A 22,813-nucleotide genomic window follows, 5' to 3' on the forward strand; every position below is an offset into this window, starting at 1 on the left:
CAGACCAGCAGCATCAGCAGCATCTTGGTACTTGTTAGAAAAGCAAATTCTTGGGGCCACCCCAGACCAACCTGGGCCAATCTGTTTCGGCAAGCCCTCCAGGTGATTCTGATGCATGGAAAGTTTGAGAAACACTGCTTTGGATCAGATGTAGCAGTGGTAAGAGTCCTGGTATTGTAGATGTCCTCCCTCATTTTACAAATGGGGTATAGAGTTGAGCTCTGTTGTGTAATTAGGTGGGTGGATCGATTGTTACTTGGGGGATAGAAAGGGGAGCCAACTGAGCAGAGATTTGGTGGACCGGTACTGGCCGGTAGGTGTTCTGTCTAACTCAGGTCCGTGGTTCCAGAGTGAAGGTGACTCCTCTTTGGAACAACACAGTTCACCATGGGGGGGGGGGGGGGGCACTGAAGGGATTGTCTGAGGCACAGCTGGAAGGAAAAGTGCCCCTTCTCAGGAGTCAGACCATCCTTACAACAGGTCCATACTCTTTCTCTCTACATTCGCTGCTAATATTTTTAAACATTGGATCATTTTTAAAAATAAAATATTGAAAGGGATATACACAACGGTAAGAAAGTGCTACAACATAAGAAAGAGAAAAACAGCAAGATAAAAATTCAGAATGAATAAGGCAGCAACCACATAGATGAAAACTGAAAAATTCAACGCAGGGAAATAAGTGGCCTCCAGGTGCGGACTCACATGGAAGTAATCCCAGCATCGCCAACCCCTTCCTCACCCCTAATGCCATCCCACCAACCGGCAGATGCTTTGGCCTGAAAAAACTTTTTTCTTTATGGTTCTGAGGGCACAGGAGAATAGCAAGCTCTAGCATACATGAGCTTCAATTATGATGACTCTTTCCCCCAAATTTCCATTGTGCTGAATATAGTCAGACATTTACAGGAATAAGTATCCAGCAGTTTTCCTGACCGGTGGCTGACAGTCAGTCCAAAACCACAGAAGTGCTCTAGTGTCTGTGGCTTATTCTTCCAAAGAGCCATGAAGTTGTTGCGAATGACACTCAATGCCCCTTTTTGCAAGAAAATCTACATTCATCTCTGTCCTTGATACGCACAGCCTTAGACCAATGACCATGAACTATGTCACCTGCAACTCCACCCCCCGGGAGCTTAAATACCAGCCTGCTCTCCATAGGGTTAGTGGGGTTTATCCAAAATACAAGGATCCAAAAAAGTCAAGTAGCTGAGTAGGTTTTTTTTTTTTTTTTTTGGCCGCGCAGCATGGGGGATCTTAGTTCCCCGACCAGGTATCGAACCCACGCCCCCTGCATTGGAAACGCAGAGTATTAACCACGGCACCGCCAGGGAAGTCCCTGGGTGGGTTTTTCTTAAATTATAATTTTATCTGGCGGCAAGAGTGAGGGGTGCAGGGGAGAGGAAGAGAAAAAGAAAGAAAAATGCTGAATGAATGAGGTGGTATCAGGAAATTATTTTTAAGTCCATCTTCATGAAACTATTTCAGGAAAGGCACATGGCAGTCTTCAGAATGGTCCCTTTTAGTTTGCCATATATTAATCCTCTAGTGATGTTTGACCAATCAGCAGGGTCCCTTAACCGGAACGCCCCTTTCTTTAATCACTCCCAATATATTTACGATCAATTTCACATAACCATGGAAATCCGGCAGTTTTCCGGATCATTGTAGTTAGCAGTGGTGCTAATGAAAAGCGGGCACGGTTATTGCACCTTTTCTATGTTAAACCCAGTGTTTTACACATTTTTCATCTTCATACATCCTGTGAGGTAGGTACTATTATCGCCATTTTACAGGTGGGGAAGTGGAGGCTTCGATTTCAATCATTTGCTCAAGGCCACATAGTGAGTAACATAAGTTTCTGTGCCTTCCTGGTCAGTTCACTACATGAACTATTCACGGATGGCCTTGCTTCCTAATAGTTGAATGCAATTTTCTGAAATCTTATTTTATCCAGGAGCCTAAAAAACGGGATAAGAAATATTTAGATACCTTGATATTTTGACCAGAACATCACAGCACCCTAAATTAATTGTGTGGTATTTTAGTCCACGTTTACAGTACGGACAGGGTGTGGCGTGGGCATAAAGAACCATCCAAAAGAGGAGTTGCCAAACCTGCTTCCCCAGCTCCTCTGATTTTCTCAGCACATGGAGCTCATGAAGGACATAGCACAGCTTAGCGGGAAAAATCTGTATGTTGTGTAAACAAGGGACGGCCATAAAAACACACACAAAAACAGCAAATACCGTGTTTTCATTTCTGTCTGTGAAATGGCTTAATACCAGGGTTCCCCAGAATTTTATTGTGAAAACAATAAGAATAGTTACTATTCCTCCAAATCACCTCCCGTGGTAGTGCTCACTGCTCCTGTTTTCCAGACAAGGGAGCTGAGGCTCAGAGATGCTAAGCAAGTTCCCCAGGGCCACACAGCTATGCCTGGTACAGAACCAGGATTCAAATACAGACCTGTGTATCTCATAAGCTCCCACTCTTATGGGCCCATGGGTGTTAGGTCTTTAAAAACATTCTTATTTCCCAAGCATACTTTATTGTAAAAAATTAATTTATTTTCCCACTCTTAATTCATCAAAGACACAGGACAGGGCTTTCAGTCAGCATGAGGTATCAGTTATCAGTAAGAAGCAGTTGATATCTTTCAAATCAGTAGCAAAGAAACGTGATGTTTAGGTTAGCTGGGGTGGCTTTTTCATAAGCAAATGTGCAATTTTCTACCAGACTATTTAAAAATTTTTTTGCATTTTTATTTTATTTTATAAATTTTATTGAATATAGTTGATTTACAATGTTGTGTTAATTTCTGCTGTACAGCAAAGTGGTTCAGTTATACATATATATTACACATTCTTTTTCATATTCTTTTCCATTATGGTTTATCACAACTATATTGAATATAGTTCCCCGTGCTATACAGTAAGACCTTGATGTTTATCCATCCTGTATATAATAGTTTGCATTTGCTAATCCCAAACTCCCAGTCCATCCCTCCCCTCACCCCCTCCCTCTTGGCAACCACAAGTCTGTTCTCTATGTCTGTGACAGATTATTTGAAATATTGAAAATAGCTTTGGGATCCCCATTAGTACCATTGAGGACTGTTAAGTGTGCAAAGATCCCAAACTGGGAACCATGTCCCTAGTAGCTGGCAGACTGTCACTCTGGGGCCTCAGATCCCAGCTGCCCAGGGGTGGAGTGAGGAAGACGCGTTGCCTCATTCATCACCACGGAAACCTCTCGAGAACCCCAGTGGTGGTGGCATTCAGGGAGTAGCATTAATTCCATGTATTTGCTTTGGGACCCTAATATCTTTTGTTTGGGTTTCCAGATGAAACGAAGTTCTCCATCACCCCAGAAATCATCTTTGAAGGGGATACGGTAACTCTGATGTGTGAGAACGAAGTTTTGTCCTCCAACGTATCCTGGCAGCACGTGGAAACAGGCTTCGACATCCAGAACAGCAGCAGATTCTCCGTCTACACCTACGTGCTCAACAACATGACCTCCGTGTCTCGCCTCACCATTTACAACATCACGCAGGATGACGCGGGTGGGTTGCCATCCAGTAACCAGGGCGAGGAAAGGAATGAAGGGCTAAGAAAGAATCAAACCGTGGTGGTGTGTGTAGATAGCCTTTTCCTCTTCAAAACGAAGTCACCAGGCTCAGCTTTTCAAAACTGAAAATTAATCCCATGATGAATGAGCCAAGCAACTTTAGCCTTGGGAGACAAATATAATTTTCCACATTTACTGAAGATTATGAGTTGGAACCTAAGACAAAAAGTAAACTCCTTTTTTTAACATTTAAAAAAAATTTAGAAGAGCCTTGTTGAGGTAGAATTGACATATAATAAGCTGTACATATGTGAAGTGTATAATTTAATAAGTTTTGACGTGTGTGTACACCCGTACAACTATGACCACAATCAAGGTAGTGAACATATGGGTGCCTGCTCTCCTCCCCCGCCCATTTTCTTGTCCTCTGTTTTAATCCCTCCCACTTGTCCCTCCCCAGCAACCACAGAAGCATACGTTTTGTACCTGACATTCTAGAATTTAATAGCCCCATCGTAACCCAGATGTCAACAGGAGCATCTCTTTTTCTCTGAATGAGAAACTGGGCTGCAGACACATGGGTTCTATCGTATGTTTGTTGACTCTGACCTGCCACAGAGTTAAATAGGATGCCAAAATTATCCATGATCTCCTAATTCTCCAAGGTTTTCCCATTTTCCCTTTCTACCTCTGAAGCATCCCCACACTTCTTTTCTTACTAGCGAGGACTCAGATTTCCGCTCTTTCCTGAGAACAGCTCTCTACTCTTTTACCTTATGGCATCAGAAATACCTGCCTTGACCTTCTGCACTTCCTGAATGTTCCTTTAGGGTTGTTTAGACCAAGTCTCAGATGCTTTTAAAAGTGATGTTTCACGAAGTACCGTCATGACACATGAGATGAGGCTATCATTCTTCTAAGGAAATAGACATGTGTAATAGTAATAATAAATGCCTTTGTGTGTTCAATACAGGTGAATATATTTGCAAACTGACATTAGATATTTTTGAATATGGGTCCAGAAAAAAAATAGATGTTACATCCATCCAGATTTGGGCAAATGAAGACATGAAGGTGATGTGTGACAACAGTCCTGTGTCTTTGAACTGCTGCAGTGAGATGACGGTGAATTGGAGTCAAGTTGAATGGAAGCAACAGGGGTCTGTAAGCATTCCAGGTGAGACTGTTAGAAGCCCTTCTGCAAACAGGTTTTTGCCTCTTGGCCAAGTAAAAATGGGAGATGCGGTCGGTGAAAGAGCAAATGTCAGGTGGCTGGGTTTTTTTCCAGACTGAAAAAGTATGAGGTTTGATGCCAGCTCCAGCTTAGCCATTCTAAAACAAAATTCCCAAAATATACACACACAAGTTGCATGCTTGGGTTGTAGACAAGATTCTGGCAGAGAAGACCCAAGAGGGAGTGACAGGATGATGCAGGTGCATGGTGTCTTGCCTACAGACAAGACAAGCTTGTCCCCACCGCCCTCTCCTTTCCCTCTTCAGCAGAGGGCCAAGGATGAGGTCATTGGCTTTGCTTTGGGGTCTGACTCTGAGAGTCTTATTCCTGTGTCTCTCCTCTTGGTGTCTGTCCTTCCCACTTCTCTGCCTTTGTCACCATGTCTCTTTCTGTATTATCTGACTCCATGCCTCTGGTTTTATATCTTTCTCTGTCAACCTGTGTGTCTCTCAGCCAATGTCAATTTCCAATCCTGTCTGCAGATCTGAGATATCACTGGAAATTCCCCACCTTCCAGTTTATACTGGTGAATGACAAGAAGAAATTAAAATAGCATTGGTGATTCTGTTTTGTATACTAGTTTATGATCAACCGATTTTTAAAAAATATGTTATCACTTTTAATCCCACTTAAACTTGACCACAAGTTTGAAGCTGGCATTTTTTTTGCCTCCCATTTTCAAATAAGGAAATCGAGGTTCAAATGAAATGACTTATCCAAGATTGTCATAATTAGGAAAAGAAAAGAATTGGGACTCACCTTGTTTCACAGCCTTCGCCTTGGTCAAACTATATCACATGTGCCTGGTGAGCCAGCACTAGAGTGAGTTGATGCGGCAGAATTTGTATTGAAACAGAAGACTGTTTTCTGCCTAGAAACCTCACATAACAAGATCCAATCTTTCCCTTAAGAAATGACAGTATTATTTGCTCACCTTTTTTTTGTTTGTTTGTTTGTTTGTTTTTTGCGGTACGCGGGCCTCTCACTGTCGTGGCCTCTCCCATTGCGGAGCACAGGCTCCGGACGCGCAGGCTCAGCGGCCATGGCTCATGGGCCCAGTCGCTCCGCAGCATGTGGGATCTTCCCGGACCGGGGCACGAACCCGCGTCCCCTGCATCGGCAGGCAGACTCTCAACCACTGCGCCACCAGGGAAGCCCTTGCTCACCTTTTTTAGTAAAAAATTCTTAAAGGAAAATGTGGCTTTACCCATGAAATACATCAGTGTGGTGGAGCTTTTATTTTATAAAGCCGTTGCTATCAGACATTATTAAATCATAAATAAAATAAGGATCAATCTGGATGTAACGTTTTCTGAGCACATCTAGTTTGAAAAGCACATTTGTTTTCTACCTTAAAGTGCTCCAGAGAATGGCAAAAGCATCTGGTAACTGCTGAACATGTTGACATATGGTCCATTTAGTCACTTCCCTAATTTTTAAGGAAGAGGAGGTGTAGACATCCTGGAGGAACTGCCAGATGGGAGAAGGACCTTGCACAGTTCCCGGAGTACTGACTTAGACGCTTTCAACTGTGAGAGGTGAAAAGCCTCGCCATCTGGCAAGAGAACCAGGAAGTCTGCTGTGCAGATGCTCAGGAACCTCGCTGTGGCCACCGCTGCTGCAGACATTCGTAATGCCCAGGGTGGGCTGAACCGACTGGCGGAACAGTGGATTTCCTGCCACAGGGCTGGCCGCCGGGGGCCGGCAGGGTTGTTTCTCTGATGAATTTAGCCCCTGCTTTCAACACCCTGCCCTCCTTCCGTCTCCCTTGCCGTCCCCTCTCTGCGGCAGTCTTTCTCCAGATTCCACCAGTTCTTCTATCACCCGTTTTTCCAGCTCAGCAGAAAGCAGTCTAGCTAGATAATTCACCCCAAAGCATCTAGAAGTGCATGTATTACAGCTTCTCAGAAACGGTTGCACTGGATTTTCAAAGCACTTCCGGCAGAGGATAAGACAGAAAGGAAGTAATCTGCGTGACAATTTCTAGCTTTAAGAAGGCGGTCTTTTTCGAATAGGGAGGGCTTTCTGAGGCTATTTCAAATCATGGGGCATGGGTTGATGATATAAACGGTCATGGTAACTGCAGTAATAGTGTTAATAGTACTAGTAGTAATAACAGAGGTACTAATAGTCATTAGTGCAGCTTCTGGTTCGCCTGTACTTAGCGCTGGCTTTGCCTGTACGGGAAGGTACTGACCACTTGGGAAATTTAAAGGCAACAGCGTTTGTATTCTCACCATAGCTCGAACTCAACTTCTTCTTTGCCCTGCCTACCACTGACATTTTTTTTTTTTTTTTGCGGTACGCGGGCCTCTCACTGTTGTGGCCTCTCCCGTCGCGGAGCACAGGCTCCGGATGCGCAGGCTCAACAGCCATGGCTCACGGGCCCAGCCGCTCCGCGGCATGTGGGATCTTCCCGGACCGGGGCACCAACCCGTGTCCCCTGCATCGGCAGGCGGACTCCCAACCACTGCGCCACCAGGGAAGCCCTAATTGTGTGTTATTATTTATGCTTCTGTGCCATCTGAAATGTTATGTTTGTAGCCCAGTAGGACATAAGTAAGAGATAAGTGAGACTGTTTTTTTCTTTATTGAGCAGAAATCGGCCTTGTGGCCTTCAAGTCACATTATAAAGGGCCGCTAGAGACAGGCCTGCCTCGGGGGCTGAGGCGAGACCTAGAGAAGCAGCTAGAAGTGGCAAACAGCCCCGTCAGAGGCGGCCTCTCCCAGCCTGGCTGCCCCTCAGGGTGTCCACAGTTGTCTTTTGAAAAAGACCAGCTGTCAAGGTTCCTCCTGAGAGCCACTCGTTCGCAGTCTCCGCGTTTGGGCTCCGGGCAATTTAATTTTCTTCAGTTTCGCAGGAGATGTTATTGTGAGAACCACGGGTTTCATCCCATCCCTCGTCTTCCACATGAGGAGACTGAGGCTTTCCGTGAGCTGCCCACCATCTCCCCGAGAGCACCAAGGGTCCCCTCCTCACCCACTGCTCTCTCTCCTACCCCCTGTGCCTCCCTCTGTGTTCCTAATGTTGCTGTAGACAAATCTGATTTTAAATAGTGATTTCTCTACTTGTAGGAATGCACACAAAATTGGGCTTAAAAAAGGAAAAAAAAGAACTTGAACCCAGGCTTCTACTGTAGAAAAATTAGCCTTACAACCCGTGCTTTCCAGTAAGACAGAATCTGGTCCTGAAGAGCTGTCATTCCAGCTCTGCCCTGTTCCTGCTGCAGAGCAAGTTGAGTCATCTTGGCTCTGGGAACTTAATCTTTTTTTTTTTGGCTGCGCCGCACAGCTTGCGGGATCTTAGTTCCCTGACCAGGGATTGAACCTGGGCAGTGGCACTGAGAGCACTGAGTCCTAACCACTAGATCGCCAGGGAAGTCCCAGACCTTCATCTTTTAAATAGTGACAATGGTACCCACTTTGCAAGACTTTTGAGAGGAGGGAAAAAAAGAAGATAAACGTCAACATTTAAAACAGTTGCATACTTTGCACCTGCCGCAATAACTGCTTTCTGGTAAGGATGAAAGCTTTGCAAACCATGCCTTTATGTATCCTCAGTGTCGTGGGCAATTTTCACTGGATATTATTTAACCTTGAGCCGCTGCTAGGTTAACTGCCTACCAGCTCTACTCCAGAAAACAGAGCGCGAACTTATAGGCTGCATTCAGTAACTTCCATTGTTCTGCAGTCAAGGGAGAGGAACGATAAAGGATGGAGTGAGGTCCTGGAGGAATTAGAGAAAGTAGGTTTTCCAAAAATGAGTAGAGGGGTGAGCCTTGGAGAGGAAAGGGACATTTGTACCTATGAACTAGCAGGTAACTTACTCAAGGTGGGGAATCAGTTTGGTATTCTGAACAACCATTTTGGGGACTGGGGAGAAAAGCTGGTGACTTATCAAAATATTTTAAATATCATTGATCATCCAGCCAAGGCTGGATGGAGTTCATCAGAAGGGTTTTTTTTTCTTTAATTTTTGGAAGATTGCCAGTGTTTGAAGAATGCCTGGCAGAAGTACCTTGCAGAAGGCAGGGCTGGAGGAGAGAGAGTGAAAGAACCGAACCAAAAAAAATGGCCAAGAGGCTGTTACAGAGCCACAGGCAGGATGGCTTGGAGGGCACAGCGTCGGGAATGGAAAGGAAGATAGCGAAGAACAGCTATTCTGAAGGGTAAATTGCTGTTTCCCTGAGAAAGCATGACGTTGAAGCGTCCACTAAAACATATATACTAATAAGAAGGAACAAGTTATGAAAACAGGTCTCAAATGAGATGAATATCAGAGTCCGTGTCCTGTTTCTTCCTCCTTTCAACAATAATAATAGTCAAAATAATCTGACATTTTCTTCCTTCCAGTTGAAGTCATATCCAAACACATGGCTTCCTTTTTTATTTTTCACACTCCAACTACCATCACGAAGGGTCTTTGTTAGGGGTCGGCCCCAGCCAGGCACTGTTCTAAATGTTTACACAGTTACACTACAATCCCAGGTCACAGCTGTTATTTATTCTCATTTTACATCTGGAGAAACTGAGGCACAGAGTGGTTTAGTGACTTTCCCAGTAACACCCTACTGGTAAGTAGTAACGTTGGAATCTGCAGCCGGGCCACCTGGATGCGGAGGTGGCAGGGCTAACATTACACCCTCCCGCCTCTCCATTCAAAGAGAAGAAATTGAAATAAGAATTCCTTTTCGCTGATTTGGCTTCTTTGCTTCCGAATCAGACAGTCAGCCAGCTGTGACAGTAAAAGAACCTCTTATGTGGTTGCAGGAAGCCCTGAAACAGACACAGACCCTCGCTGCAGCAGATACACCCTCACGGCCAATGGCACTCAGTGTCCGAGCAGATTGTCTGGAACGACAGTGATCTACACGTGTGAGTTCATCAGCGCCCACGGAGCCAGAGGCAGTAAAGACATAGAAGTGACATTCAACTCTGTGGGTAAGGACTCTTTCACTAGAATTTTTTGCCTTGCACTTCAAACTAAGGGCTGCCAATCAACTGGGAATATCCATGAGCAGTAAAGCAGAGCCTTCCATGGTAGTGAGAGTGTGACTGGGGTCAACCACAGAATGGGATTTCCATCTCTGCCATTTACATTCTTACGAAGTCTTTAAAAGCAGGAAGGGTAGGGGTAAGAAACAGCAGTTGCAGAGAAGGAACAGCCTGCGTTGTACTAGAAAGACAGAAAGTGGATGGGAAGTAGGGTTTCACCCTCAGATTAGTCACTGAATGAGGATAACACCGCCAGTTTCCCACTTTTTCCTCCCATAATCCCATTCTGCCTCCCTTGAATTCCAATAGCCTGGCTCACTCCCCACCATCCTCCACCCCCTCTTTCTCTCCCATTTCGTCTTTTCCAGAGAGAATGCTGCAGGAAGATTTAAGAGTCTGGTATTTTGTGATTTTTTTACAGTTGTTACAAATGGGTTTTAAAAAATATTTTAAGTAATTCTAGGCCTCTTAAAAGTATCATTTCTTCTGCTCATATCATAAAGCATTATAACTTCATCCCTATCTGCTAAAGTGGGGCAGACAAGCGTGTTTTTCTACCCACCCATCATACAAATACAAACTATTATATTTAGATAAATCCTCAGTTCCCCTTTCTGAACAATTTGGAGAAAGGACTGAGATAAACATACTTGTTACTCTTGTTTCCATTTTCTACTATCCTGACTTAGCACTTTTACAAAGATCAAGATTAGATTTATCTGAAACATTATTACTATAGAAAAGTTCAGCGTCTTTTGAGGTATTTGCGGTTTTCTAGAATGAGAACAGTTATACACTGCAAGTTTTAACTCAGAGAGTTGTGTTGATTCTGTGGGCTTTTGGCTATCTCAGGGATATGCTTAGTCTTCGCTGAAAACCACCGGTCTGGTAGTTGGATTCTCATCTGGAATGAAGAGAACCAGATTGAGGCTTCCATGCGCCTTTTCCTTTCCACCCGCAGAAACAACTCAGCCTTAGAAAACCATCTCAAGATCCTTATAGCCAGGGAGGGCAACATGAAGGGCATATGAATCCCTTCTCTGTGACTTTGGGGCTGCATCTGAGCATTTGAATCCCAGCTTCTGGAGGGTACTATGGAAAGCCCTGATTTCTTTTGTTTATGGCTAAGAATAAGATTTCACACTGATTGGAAAAACTGGCCAGCATCTGTGGGCTCAAGGTATGACATTGTCCACGTAGAGAAGACAGAGGGAATGGCATTTTGAAATGACAGCTATGCTCAAAGAGGAGTAGAAAGAGAACCAGAGGCAAAACCAGTAGAATGTTCATAGAAGCTTTTATTTATAAGGGTCTTGTTAACAGTTTCAGTGACTAGTTCCTCATGAACTTACAAGAAAATTCTCAGAAATAGGAGTAAATAGGGACATAAATTAGGGTGCCTATACTTCCCAGCCCAGGTATAATTATTTGGGCAGTAAACACTGTGATCCCTGTACGTAACATGTAATTCCAAAAACCACTCGTCTGCTTGGAAAGCACTGGCTGGGTACTGGACCCAGTGTTAATGCTGGGGATGTGAAGACGCAGATGAGAGGGTCCTACTCTTAAGGGGCTCACATTTTTATGGAGAAGAGATACAGAAGAAAGAAATGAAAATACAGTATGGTATTTTTTGAAGTTATTTTAAAAGAGTAGGGAATGGTGTGGTTATAAGAACTGAGCCATTGAGTCCCCCTTGAGGCGCCTGGAAAAGGTTGGAGGGGAGTTTGGGTTAAGTCGACACCGTAGTTTACAACCTTTTGCCCTGCTGATCATTAGGAGATAATTCCAGCCACAAAGGGGAAGTGCGCGAGTTCCCAAGGCATGTGATGGAAATGGGTACAGTTCAGAGCACCACCGAGAACAGCCTAGAAACAAGTAAACCTCCGGAGCAGCAAGGTACCAATCCCACATTGACCCTAGTAGAGTCAGGACAGCCCATGCTTTCTGTCTCTATGTGAAATTTCACTCAGGTGTTGATGTCACCAGAAAGACTAAACATTTTACTTGTTATTGGTTTTCTTTTGTCTGTTTTGTTTGCATTCTTTTAGCCAACCTAAAAATAACCCCGGACCCAATTTCTGTTTCTGAGGGACAAAGCTTTTCTATAAAGTGCGTCAGTGATATGAGTAACTATGATGAGGTGTACTGGAACACTTCTGCTGGAATTAAAATATACAAAAGGTTTTATACCACGAGGCGGTATCCTAATGGAGCAGAGTCGGTGCTGACAGTCAAGACCTCGACCAGGGAGTGGAACGGTGAGTGAAAGCCCAGATACACTGGACCCTGATACCTGGACCCCTGGAAACATACTGTAATCATTACCATCCCTGGAGAGCCTGCCCTGGACCATGCCTGTGCCAGCCACTCTATATGACATATGTGCTCACACTAAGTGCAACAGCCTTCTGGGGGAAGATGTCACTATTCCCATTTCACAGATGTACAAAGTGAGCCTAGGTTTCCGCAATTTAAGCTGTAGAGCCAGGATTAGAACTAGTCTCTTTGATTCTAGAGTCTGTGCTTTGCCATTAAGTTAAGAGGATTTTTTTTTCATTGAAGCATGGTTAATTTACAATGTGTTAGTTTCAGGTGTACAGCAAAGTGATTCAGTTTTACACACACACACACACACACACACACACACACATACACTTTTTTAGATTCTTTTCCATTATACGTTATTACAAGATATTGAGTATAGTACCCGTGCTATACAGTAGGTCCTTGCTGTTCATCTATTTTATATACAATAAGTCCCCTACACATGACCGAGTTCCGTTCCGAGAGCGCGTTCGTAAGTCCAAGTTGTTCATAAGTCCAACAAAGTTAAGCGTAGGTACCCAACTAACACAATCAGTTATATAGTACGGTACTGTAATAGGTTTATAGTACTTTTCATACATAAAAAACACAAAAATAAAGAAAACATTTTTAATCTTACAGTACAGTACCTTGAAAAGTACAGTAGTACAGTACAACAGCTGGCATACAGGGGCAAGTTCGCATCTTTGAAAGTTCACAGCTTAAATGTTCGTATGTAAGGGACTTACTGTATTAGTGATTTGTATATGTTAATTCCAAACTCTTAGGAGGATTGTTTTTTTAAAGTATTTTTACCAGACTCTTGTGTTTCACCCAACTGAGCTATAAAAATTCTGCCTAAAGATTTTATATGCCTAGTTCCAAAGAGGGAAAAAACACGTTTTTGTTTTCTACTTATCCCTAGACATTGTTTAGGTTGGGAGGAAATGCAAATTTTTGAAAGAAAAGGGCATTTGATAGAATTGCTTCAATAATAGCTGACATTTCTTGAGCTGTTGCTATGTGATAGGTATTGTTTTATGTATTTAAGTGTATGAATTAATTTCAAACAATAAACCTAGAGGAGAGTGCTATTATTTATTTATTTTTTTGTAAACAGTCATTTATTTGGATTCATAGTTTTACAAAGGGAATTCTTTCCCACCTTGTAGTAGCAGAATGATATAGTCCCATTTAGATTGTTATATAGGTCAGCCTTTTTTAGGGAGATGTTTAAACATATAGTATATAACTTTAAAATGCCGTAAAGTTACCACAAAAATAAAATAACAAAACTACCTAATCATTCTACCTCTCTCTCCATCCTCCCTGCCCCTGTACACCTGGGTCTGGGAGATTTGCCTTATCACTCAAAAAAGTGTCAAGAGTAATGGTCACAGCTTAGGTCGCATGGGTAAGATTACAGCCAGAGATGAAAAGACCACACATCCATAAGAAGCAGTATCCCAGTCAGGCATCTGAAAGGGCAGAGAGGTGGCTCTGTGCAGGCTGAGTAGCAGGCTCTTCAGTGGGGAGATGAGCACCTGCCCTGCCTCCTCCGTGTTCACCATAGACTCATGCAGGGAATATAGCAGCCACCTGCTCCTCAGGGAGGGGCACGATGCCAATCACACTGTCTCAACAAGCGGCACCACCTGCTTTATTTACACAGAGGAAATGCTCAATTGTAACAGCATCATCCCATGCCTCCCTACCACCCAAGATCATTCCCTGAATGCCCTTCTAAAACAGAGGTCTTACATTCCCCCACTCCAATATACTCACCTCCTGAAGATACTTTGTTATGTGTCATTTCAAGATACTTCTAGAACCAAACCCTCACAAAGACATTCAGACTTGGTGCCTGATAACTTGATTACCTTCAGAGTCCTGGGTAAAGAGCAAATCAGGCTGCAGATTTAACTGAGTGGTCCTATCCTGGCACTGAGCCCAAGGGCTGTTAAGAAGCTGTCCTAAGCCCTGATTCCGGGCATTGGTTACATCTCGGAAAGGAACTCTAGAGTTGTGGGCAGTGACCCACTGGCCCTGAGAATCCTCGGTGCAAAGCTGACTCCAGGAGTCCTTGTCATTCTTTTCGCTGTCCCAGGAAAACACAGGAATAGGACAAGGGCTTTGCTTCACTGCTTCTTTGTTTGCTGCACTCCAGGAATCGAGAGTGCTATCATTATCTCCATTTCACAGGTGAGGAAACTGAGGCCCAGTGAGGTTAAGGAAACTACCTGAGGTTATACATCTAGCAGACAGCAAAGTCAAAGGGAAACAGACTGTGTTGCTACAGAGGCCAACTCTTAACTCCTCTATTCTAAAGCTTTTCATTCATTATAAGCTTAATCAGTCCAGACCCTGTGAGTTCTTTACTTTTTCATATAAGGCCTAGGCAATATTGTAGAAATAACTACTTATTATCTGGCTGGACTTGGTAGATACAATCGGGAAATGGGAGTCTTTTTCTCCTGTGCTGAACTCACACAGGAGAGTTGCTCTGCCCAACTGCCCTTTCCTACTATCAGGCAATAACTTAGGAAGAGCTGTGGCTGTTCTGGTCACACTGAACTATTAAACAGTCCCAGACTCAGGTGCTAAAAATCATCTATTCTCCTGTAAATCGACTACACTTTTATTTTATATTCAATGTAAATGTCCCCTCCCTCCCAATGGGAATCAAAAAGCATCTCCTCTCTGTTCTCGTTCTACGTGTTTTCCCTCTGGCTAGCAGCTACTCTGGCTCCTCCAGAGTCGGGGCAGAGAGAAGGAATGTCAGGAACATTGAAAGGTCCTGCTTAACTGTAGATGCTGTTATCATCTTCCACTGTCCCGACAACAGCTGATCCAATGGTGGTTCATCCTCTGATGGGCTCTGGTGTGAAGTCCCGTAGGAAAAGTTCCTTTCATGAAGCTCAACCCAAGCCCTGTCCACAGTCCTCTCTGCTTCACCGAGCACTGGGCGTGCAGGCAACTCCTGCTGCAGCCTTCTCTTTTCACTCCTGCAAAGTCGGCCCGCTCTCCTCTCTAGACTTTTCTAGATAAGAGTCAGACATCTAATCTCAGAGTCCACAGACCAAGCTCTCCCAAGAACTCACATTCAACCTCTCTCCCTCCCTCCCCACTCCCTCCCCACATTCCTTAGTGGTGCCCTGAGGTCCCAGACCAGAGGCACCTACTCCCTTAAAGATGGGGAAAGGGGGCCTCACAGGACCGCAGTGCTCTATTTCCCTCTCACTGGCAACTTTCTTCAAAGAACTCCCCAGCCCAGCACACCCCAAAATTCGCATTCCGCCCCCGCTGCAACCCTGACTAAAGAGCCTTGGAGTAGGTTTTGTGAACCAGATTTGAAACTCAGTTCCACCCCCAACAGGCTATATGACTCTGGATACGCCACTTGATTTTATTCGGAAGTAAGTGAATATTTAGGTGGCGATGAGCTAGTCCTTCAAATGCATAGCGAACCCAGGAGGGGAACCTGTGGAGCATTTTCTAGTCCAGGGCCCAGGAGCGGGTGCTGTGCCTGTGCCCCAGCTTGACAAGGAAAACCAAGCCTCTTCTCAACTTTCTCAGCAAATGTCTATTTGGAGCGATGACTTCGTTCCATCTCATCTTGGCTTCCTTCCACTCAGGAACCTATCACTGCATATTTCGATACAAGAATTCATACAGCGTCATGGCCAAAGATGTCACCGTCCACCCGCTGCCCCTACAGCCCAATATCATGGTTGATCCTTTGGAAGCTGCCATTCCATGCACAAGCTCCCGTCACATCAAGTGCTGCATTGAGGAGGACAGAGACTACAAGGTCATTTTCCAAGCTGGTTCCTCGTCCTTTCCGGCTGGTAAGATGCCCACGGTTGAATTGTAAGGACACATGATTCCATATATGTCGAGTCTAAAACTTTACTCTTAAAATAGGGGTAAAGAGACAGAGAGGGATTGCTTCAGGGACATAATGTAACAGAGGGAAGCCCATGAGGCTTCATTGCCTTCTATTTTGCTATGTGACCAGTGGCTCATTGGTTTGTGACAACATCTTGAGAGTCTGTGAGGGTGGAGCCCACTGCTTTTAGTGACAGCTGTTGAAGGTAGTGTTAAGTTACCGTCACAAGCCTTCTACGTGCTCAGTATAGTAGACTCGATATTCTGATCACCGCTCCCTCTATGCTATGAATCAGCACGCAATAAAAGTATGGCAGGGGCTTCCCTGGTGGCGCAGTGGTTGGGCATCCACCTGCCAATGCAGGGGACACGGGTTCGTGCCCCGGTCCGGGAAGATCCCACATGCCGCGGAGCGGCTGGGCCCGTGAGCCATGGCCGCTGAGCCTGCGCGTCCGGAGCCTGTGCTCCGCAACGGGAGAGGCCACAACAGTGAGGCCCGCGTACAGCAAAAAAAAAAGTATGGCAAAAACCCTTTTAAATGCACAGTTGAGCAGGCAAGAGAGTAAGAGAAATAACCAAGGGTCAAAAACATAGAAGAAAACAAAAATAGAGGTAATGCTTTAGCTAATGCTGGAGTTTCCCTGAGGGCATCTGCCAATATCAGAAACCTAAGAATCTTTTTTTTTTTTTAGTTTATTTATTTATTATTTTTGACTGTGTTGGGTCTTTGTTTCTGTGCGAGGGCTTTCTCTAGTTGCGGCGAGCGGGGGCCACTCTTCATCGCGTTGCGCGGGCCTCTCACTATCGCGGCCTCTCTTGTGGAGCACAGGCTCCAGACGCGCAGGCTCAGTAGTTGTGGCTCACGGGCCTAGCTGCTCTGCGGCATGTGGGATCTTCCCAGACCAGGGTTCGAACCCGTGTCCCCTGCATTGGCAGGCAGATTCTCAACCACTGTGCCACCAGGGAAGCCCAGAAACCCCAGAATCTTGAATTTGAATTTGAAGGCTCTGAAGTGTATGAAAGAAAAGGCCTTGCTCCCAATGCAGGAACTAAGGCAAACTACCCCATCAACAAAATGTCAGGACCCTCAGACAATGATATGCTCAGTAAAAGAAGCAGCTAGAAAAACAAACTTCATCTTCCAGAGGTAAGAGCCTCAGCGCTGGGTGGGCAACAATTTCCCCTGAGAAGTATAACTGTCCTGCCTTCATTCAGATTTGGGGCTTGAATTTGTACACCTATGTGGTCCAATAACTCCAAGCTGAGGAGTAATTAACTTAAAGTAGTCCGTTGGTAGCACTCAGTGGTACCTGGCCAAAAAATTTAAATCCTCTCTGGTAGAATGTACCCTCCATCCAGATCCCTCAGGATTCCTGTAGATTAAGGTCAACCAAATATGAACTCACAACCACAAATGGTAATGCATGGACACCTTCATGAGGGATTTATAAGCTCATTCATACTTTCAAGAGCTGTTCTTTGGGACCTATGCTTAATACAAAACATAACAGTAGGCAATGAAAAGGAGACAAAAGAAGTGGGGCATATATGTCGATATCTAGAAGGGCATATGTCGTAAAAGAAAATACGTAGAGCATTAACTATACAAAATGAGCACTACAGATAGAAAGAACAATGGAAGTTCAGAAAAATGGGGATCCCATAAAGACCGGACAATTTAGAGAAGGCTTCATGGTAGGGGGGATATGAAATCAATCTGGGTACCGACCTATTTAAGCGTTTTCACATTCTGTGTTCAACACGCGTGCATTCACTGCTACTTCTAGGCTAGAGGCATTTTGAAAACCACATTAAAGTGAATGTGGCACATTCTTGGGAAAAGTTTGGACAAGTTTATCCACATTGGATGATTTTAACAAAATTTGTGCTTTGAATACTAATGCTGTGACTTCATTCTTTCATTGTACCTTAGCAAAAGAAGTTAACGGAAAGCAAGTGTGCTACAAACACCATTTCGTGGCAAACTCAATTTCCTGTCCAGAAAATATGGATGTGTTTTGTCACATTACCAATACCGCTAATAATTCAGTGCGGAGCCCATCTATGAAGCTTAATCTGGTTCCTGGTGAGAACACCTTAAATTATTTTAAAATGTTATAGTCATGAGCAGGGATTCATGTATTCATTCACTCCCTCATTCATCCATCAATAAATACATGTTAATCACGTTCATGGAGCAAGCCTTGAGCTAAGCATGGGGCTTTGAAAAGAAATAAGCTGTGTTTCTTGGCCTCAAGCCTAGGGGAGAGATAAATGCGATTTAAAAATGTTATCACATATAATGTGGTAGATTCTAAACTAGAGGCAGTTGTGGGAGGTTAGAAGGGGCTGCCTGGTTTAACTCTGCTAGTGATTAGGTGGGGAGAAATTGATCAAGAAAGCCTTGCAGATGAAGCCATATTTCCGTACGTAAAAAGAATCAGAGACTGTGTAAAAAGGGCTACGTAAAAAGAATCAGAAACTGTCTTTCCCATGCTTTGTCATCACTGAGCCAATATCCCCCTAAATACTATTGTCAAAGTAAAAGGTCATGATTTGTGGAGCCATCTCTGTAATAACCAATACCGAAGAGCTCTCCTCAGTAGCAACTGAGGGGCAAGTGGATAAAGGATACTCCTGGCCTTGCATCATCAGCAATCCCCTCCCCGCAGAAATCTTCTCTCTAATAGAACCCGTGATGTCTGTAGGATCCATGGCTCCATTACCAAGCTTGTTTGAGTTTACTGAGGGATTTGAGGTCCTTCTCAACATCTGTTGGTATCTGAGCCCTAGACAACAAAGTAGGAAGCCACTTAGAGCTCCCTGTCTCTCTGAGTCACCGTCCTCTGGACCCCACCAAGCACACCTCTTCCAGGGGGCAGCCAAGGTCATTTCTCCACTGTCCCTCCATCTTAGCCTAGACATCATCATGTTTTATTCACTTACCTTTGTTCTGCTCTTCTTTCTTCATACCAAGTCTGATTCCTCTTCTTTTTCCTAATAGACATTACTTAGGTATTCTAAGATTTTACACAATGGCTAAGAACTCAATTCATGCTAAGTTTAAAAGATGATGAGAGCGGGGGTCTGCTCATCAGAGAGTCAGGGTCCCTTGGAGACTAGAGATTCTGCAATAAATGACATTTTCCCATTCAAGTCTGTCTTGAGTCAAGGTAAAGAAAAGTCATCCTTATGGGAAACCAGAAGGAATAAATGCTTAGGAATGTTGCCCAGAATATTCAGGTCATGGGTGCCTGGGATTTCTGCTACTAATTATATCCTTGGATTAAGGTGGTGCTTCTCAAACTTGCCTGCACCCTAGAATCACCAGGGAAGCTTAAAAAACTGCTGATGCCTGAATTCCAGCCCAAGGGGTTTTGATCTTCTTGGGCTGGAGTGAGCCTGGACATTGGTATTTTCCAAGCTCCTCTGAAGATTCTAATACACCAGAGCTGAGAACCCCTTGGATTAAGTCATTATGTCCCTAAGACCCTTGTTAACCTGCCTGTCTTTCATCTGGATGAGTACACGTCAAGCTCTCATTATTTTCCATGGCTTAGGTTTTACAGGCATCAGAGGGAAGATTCCTGGAGGTCAGAGGTGGGAATGAGGCACTGAGGAAATAAATTCTGTTAGAAAAAGCCAGTGCAGATTAGAATCGGATTTGCATGGAAAGCCCTAAGGGGCTTTAGAAAATCAGGGGCAAAATAAAGAAAGTGGGCAACTCCGAAAAGGTCACTGAAAGGAAAAAAGAAGATGAGTTCAAAGATCAAAGCTCTACCTAAGCCTGACCCTATTTCCACTATCTTTTCTCCTCTCTTCAATTGTCCTTTTTATGTCCATTTTTCCAATGCAGGGGAGAACGTCACATGCCAAGATCCTATCATAGGTGTTGGGGAACCCGGAAAAGTCATCCAGAAGCTTTGCCAGTTCTCTAATGTTCCCAGAATCCCTGGGAGTCCCATTGGCGGGATCATAACTTACAGATGTGTGGGCTCCCAGTGGAAGGTTAAGAAAAACAACTGCATCTCTGCCCCCATAAATACTCTGCTCCAGCTGGCTGAGGTGATTCTTTTTTTTTTTTTTTAGAAGATGTTGGGGTAGGAGTTTATTAATTTATTTTATTTATTTTTGCTGTGTTGGGTCTTCGTTTCTGTGCGAGGGCTTTCTCTAGTTGCGGCAAGCGGGGGCCACTCTTCATCGCAGTGCGCGGGCCTCTCACTGTTACGGCCTCTCTCGTTGCGGAGCACAGGCTCCAGATGTGCAGGCTCAGCAGCCGTGGCTCACGGGCCCAGCCGCTCCGCGGCATGTGGGATCCTCCCAGACCAGGGCTCGAACCCGTGTCCCCTGCATTAGCAGGCAGACTCTCAACCACTGCGCCACCAGGGAAGCCCCCTGAGGTGATTCTTAAACACTTGACTCTGAACTCTTGGTGGGGAGGTGTGTCTAGCTGATCCAATTTCTCAGCACTTAGGAAAACGGGCTTTGAGCTGCTTGGTGTTGCTCTCAAAGCTATACCTATTTAATTCCAAAGAAGATGCAACCCTAGAAATGCTGAATATTTTGCTTGAATCCAAATATGGAGGCAGCGAAATACGTGTTCTGCCCTAGGACCAGCTGTACAGCGTCACCTTGACTTCTTAATACCTTGTTTCCATTACCTCCAAGATGGAAGTCGTGTTATCCCCTCTAACTGCTCTCCTTTGAAGATTTTTTATATCAAGCTAATAGCGCTAATCTTTTCAGAAAGGGGAGCAACACAAAAAGTAAGGTTCATCAGTCAAAAAAAATAGTTGGGCTTTACGCTTTTACAAGTCTGAGATTTCCTTAATCCTTAGAGGTAGCCTATAGTTATAGAAGGGCCTAGCTGACCTCTCTTACCTAGAATAGAGGTTACTGCCATGTGGTAGGAAAAACATGTTTCACTTCATCAAAATAAATATAAATTACCTCTCATACTTAGGTTGCTGAAAGTTCGAGACGCCTAAAATTCCGTGAGTTACAATAAATGAGGCAATTAGTGGGGTTATAGCTCATGGTAACATCTTCAGACCGTGAGCTATATTTGGAGCTAATATCTGGTTAGCTCCAAATCCTTGCATCCCGGGAAGAAGGACTGAGAAAAAAGGGTGATATTGGTTTGCATTTTATCTAATTATCTCTTGTCTCACATCAAATTCCTTAAAATACCGACTATGTATAAAGCGTTATTATAGGTGCTATCAAGGTAAAGAGGCCAAATTAAAACTTGACCTCTGATTGGATATGGAATATAGATGTTATATATGTATTAATTGGGGCTAGGATAATCAGGAAGTTCTGCTTGAAAAACGTGGCATCTGAGTTAGACCTTGATGGGTAAAGCATCGGGAATATAAACTATCCCAAATGAGGAAGATAGAAATTATAATTTGAACTCAACATTGGGCCCTGGTCCCAATTCTAGATACTACATACCCCTTCAATGGAAAGGGGGCATGCTGACCTATCATGCTCCGTCTAATTTATCCATTCAACATATGGTATTGAATACCTACTACATACGAAGTTAAGTGACTATGTTAGGGATTATGGGATATGAGAAGATACAAAGAAATGCAACACATGGTTCCCATTGTTAAGGAGCTTATCATTTAATGGGAGAGAGATTGAAATTAAAACACAGGATGACATTGGTAGAGATGTCACAAATGTAAATTCCGTTAAGTAAAACAAATACTTCTGCATTCAGAGGAAGAAACTCCCCTGGGTTAGAACACTCATCAAAGTTCTTTATGGAGAAGACCAACTTTTAATTCATTCTTTAATTATAGTGAGGAGTCAGATAGTTAGAAAACACAAATGTGATCATTACAGATAAGGTGACCATATAATTTATCATCCAAACCAGGATACTTTTTACTTTTTGGTTTTTTTGTTTGTGTGTGTGTGTGTGTTTTATTGAAGTAGAGTTAATTTACGATGTTGCGTTAGGGAAAAGAATCTAAAAAAGAATATTTCAGATTCTTTTCCCTTACAGGTTATTACAAAATATTGAGTATAGTTCCCTGTGCTATACAGTAGGTCCTTGTTGGTCCTAATTTTCCCTCCCCGCCTTTCCCCTTTGGTAACCTTAAGTTTGATTTCTATGTATATGGGTCTATTTCTGTTTTGTATATACGTTCATTTGTATCATTTTTGAAAATAAAAGAGGACACTATTTATAATTACACTGGGACATCAGATGTAAACCAGAACTGTCCCAGGAAATTTGGGATAGAAACCTCAGAGTGGCAAATGTGCTTTCATACAGACAGTCAAGTGACAATTTCATGCAACTTTAATCTAGTTCTCTAGCAGTCATATCTACTTCCCTTCCTTTTTCTTTTCAACTAGTCATCAGGTTGACATATGCTCTACTGTTCCCCTTCTATGTGTGAGGTCTCGTGTAATATTCTATTCTGAAGAGCAAGCACAGTTTAAGAGATAAGTACATTACCTTATGGGATATACTTATGAGAATGGAGGAATCAAAAAGGAAACTCAGATGTGAGAGATTTTTGTCATGGATGTATCAGCAGTATTTGATGACTGATGGGCAAGTTTTTTGTTTTTTTTCTGTGTCGGCTTTTGTTTTACTAGGCTTTGATGAAGAGCCCCTCTCAGGATGAGAAGCTCCTTTCATACCTAAAGAATCTTTCCATTAGCACAAACCAGGTGAAACTTGAAGTCAAGTCATTTCCTGGGAGCCTGGGAGCCATTATTAACATCCTTGATTTGCTCTCAACAGTTCCAACCCAAGTGAATTCAGAAATGATGATGGTGAGTTTGCTTAAG

At 43.7% G+C, this 22,813-nt stretch overlaps 1 protein-coding gene across 7 annotated transcripts in view; it reads left to right on the forward strand.

Annotated features, from left to right (window-relative positions):
* The window catches only part of ADGRF5 (adhesion G protein-coupled receptor F5), a 108,988-nt gene that overhangs the window by 77,933 nt on the left and 8,242 nt on the right, over positions 1 to 22,813 (forward strand). For 5 of the 7 annotated variants that reach the window (XM_067752753.1, XM_067752750.1, XM_067752747.1 and 2 more), the window contains exons 9-17: positions 3,347 to 3,568; positions 4,547 to 4,750; positions 9,578 to 9,748; positions 11,582 to 11,701; positions 11,854 to 12,063; positions 15,745 to 15,957; positions 17,931 to 18,083; positions 19,854 to 20,062; positions 22,619 to 22,798. In XM_067752753.1, the coding sequence (XP_067608854.1) occupies positions 3,347 to 3,568; positions 4,547 to 4,750; positions 9,578 to 9,748; positions 11,582 to 11,701; positions 11,854 to 12,063; positions 15,745 to 15,957; positions 17,931 to 18,083; positions 19,854 to 20,062; positions 22,619 to 22,798 (1,682 nt within the window). The remainder of the gene's footprint in view (positions 1 to 3,346; positions 3,569 to 4,546; positions 4,751 to 9,577; positions 9,749 to 11,581; positions 11,702 to 11,853; positions 12,064 to 15,744; positions 15,958 to 17,930; positions 18,084 to 19,853; positions 20,063 to 22,618; positions 22,799 to 22,813) is intronic. The other 2 variants (XM_067752752.1, XM_067752751.1) reach the window with 1 other exon arrangement.

This window comes from Pseudorca crassidens, chromosome 10 (assembly GCF_039906515.1).
Source record: "Pseudorca crassidens isolate mPseCra1 chromosome 10, mPseCra1.hap1, whole genome shotgun sequence".
NCBI lineage: Eukaryota > Metazoa > Chordata > Mammalia > Artiodactyla > Delphinidae > Pseudorca > Pseudorca crassidens.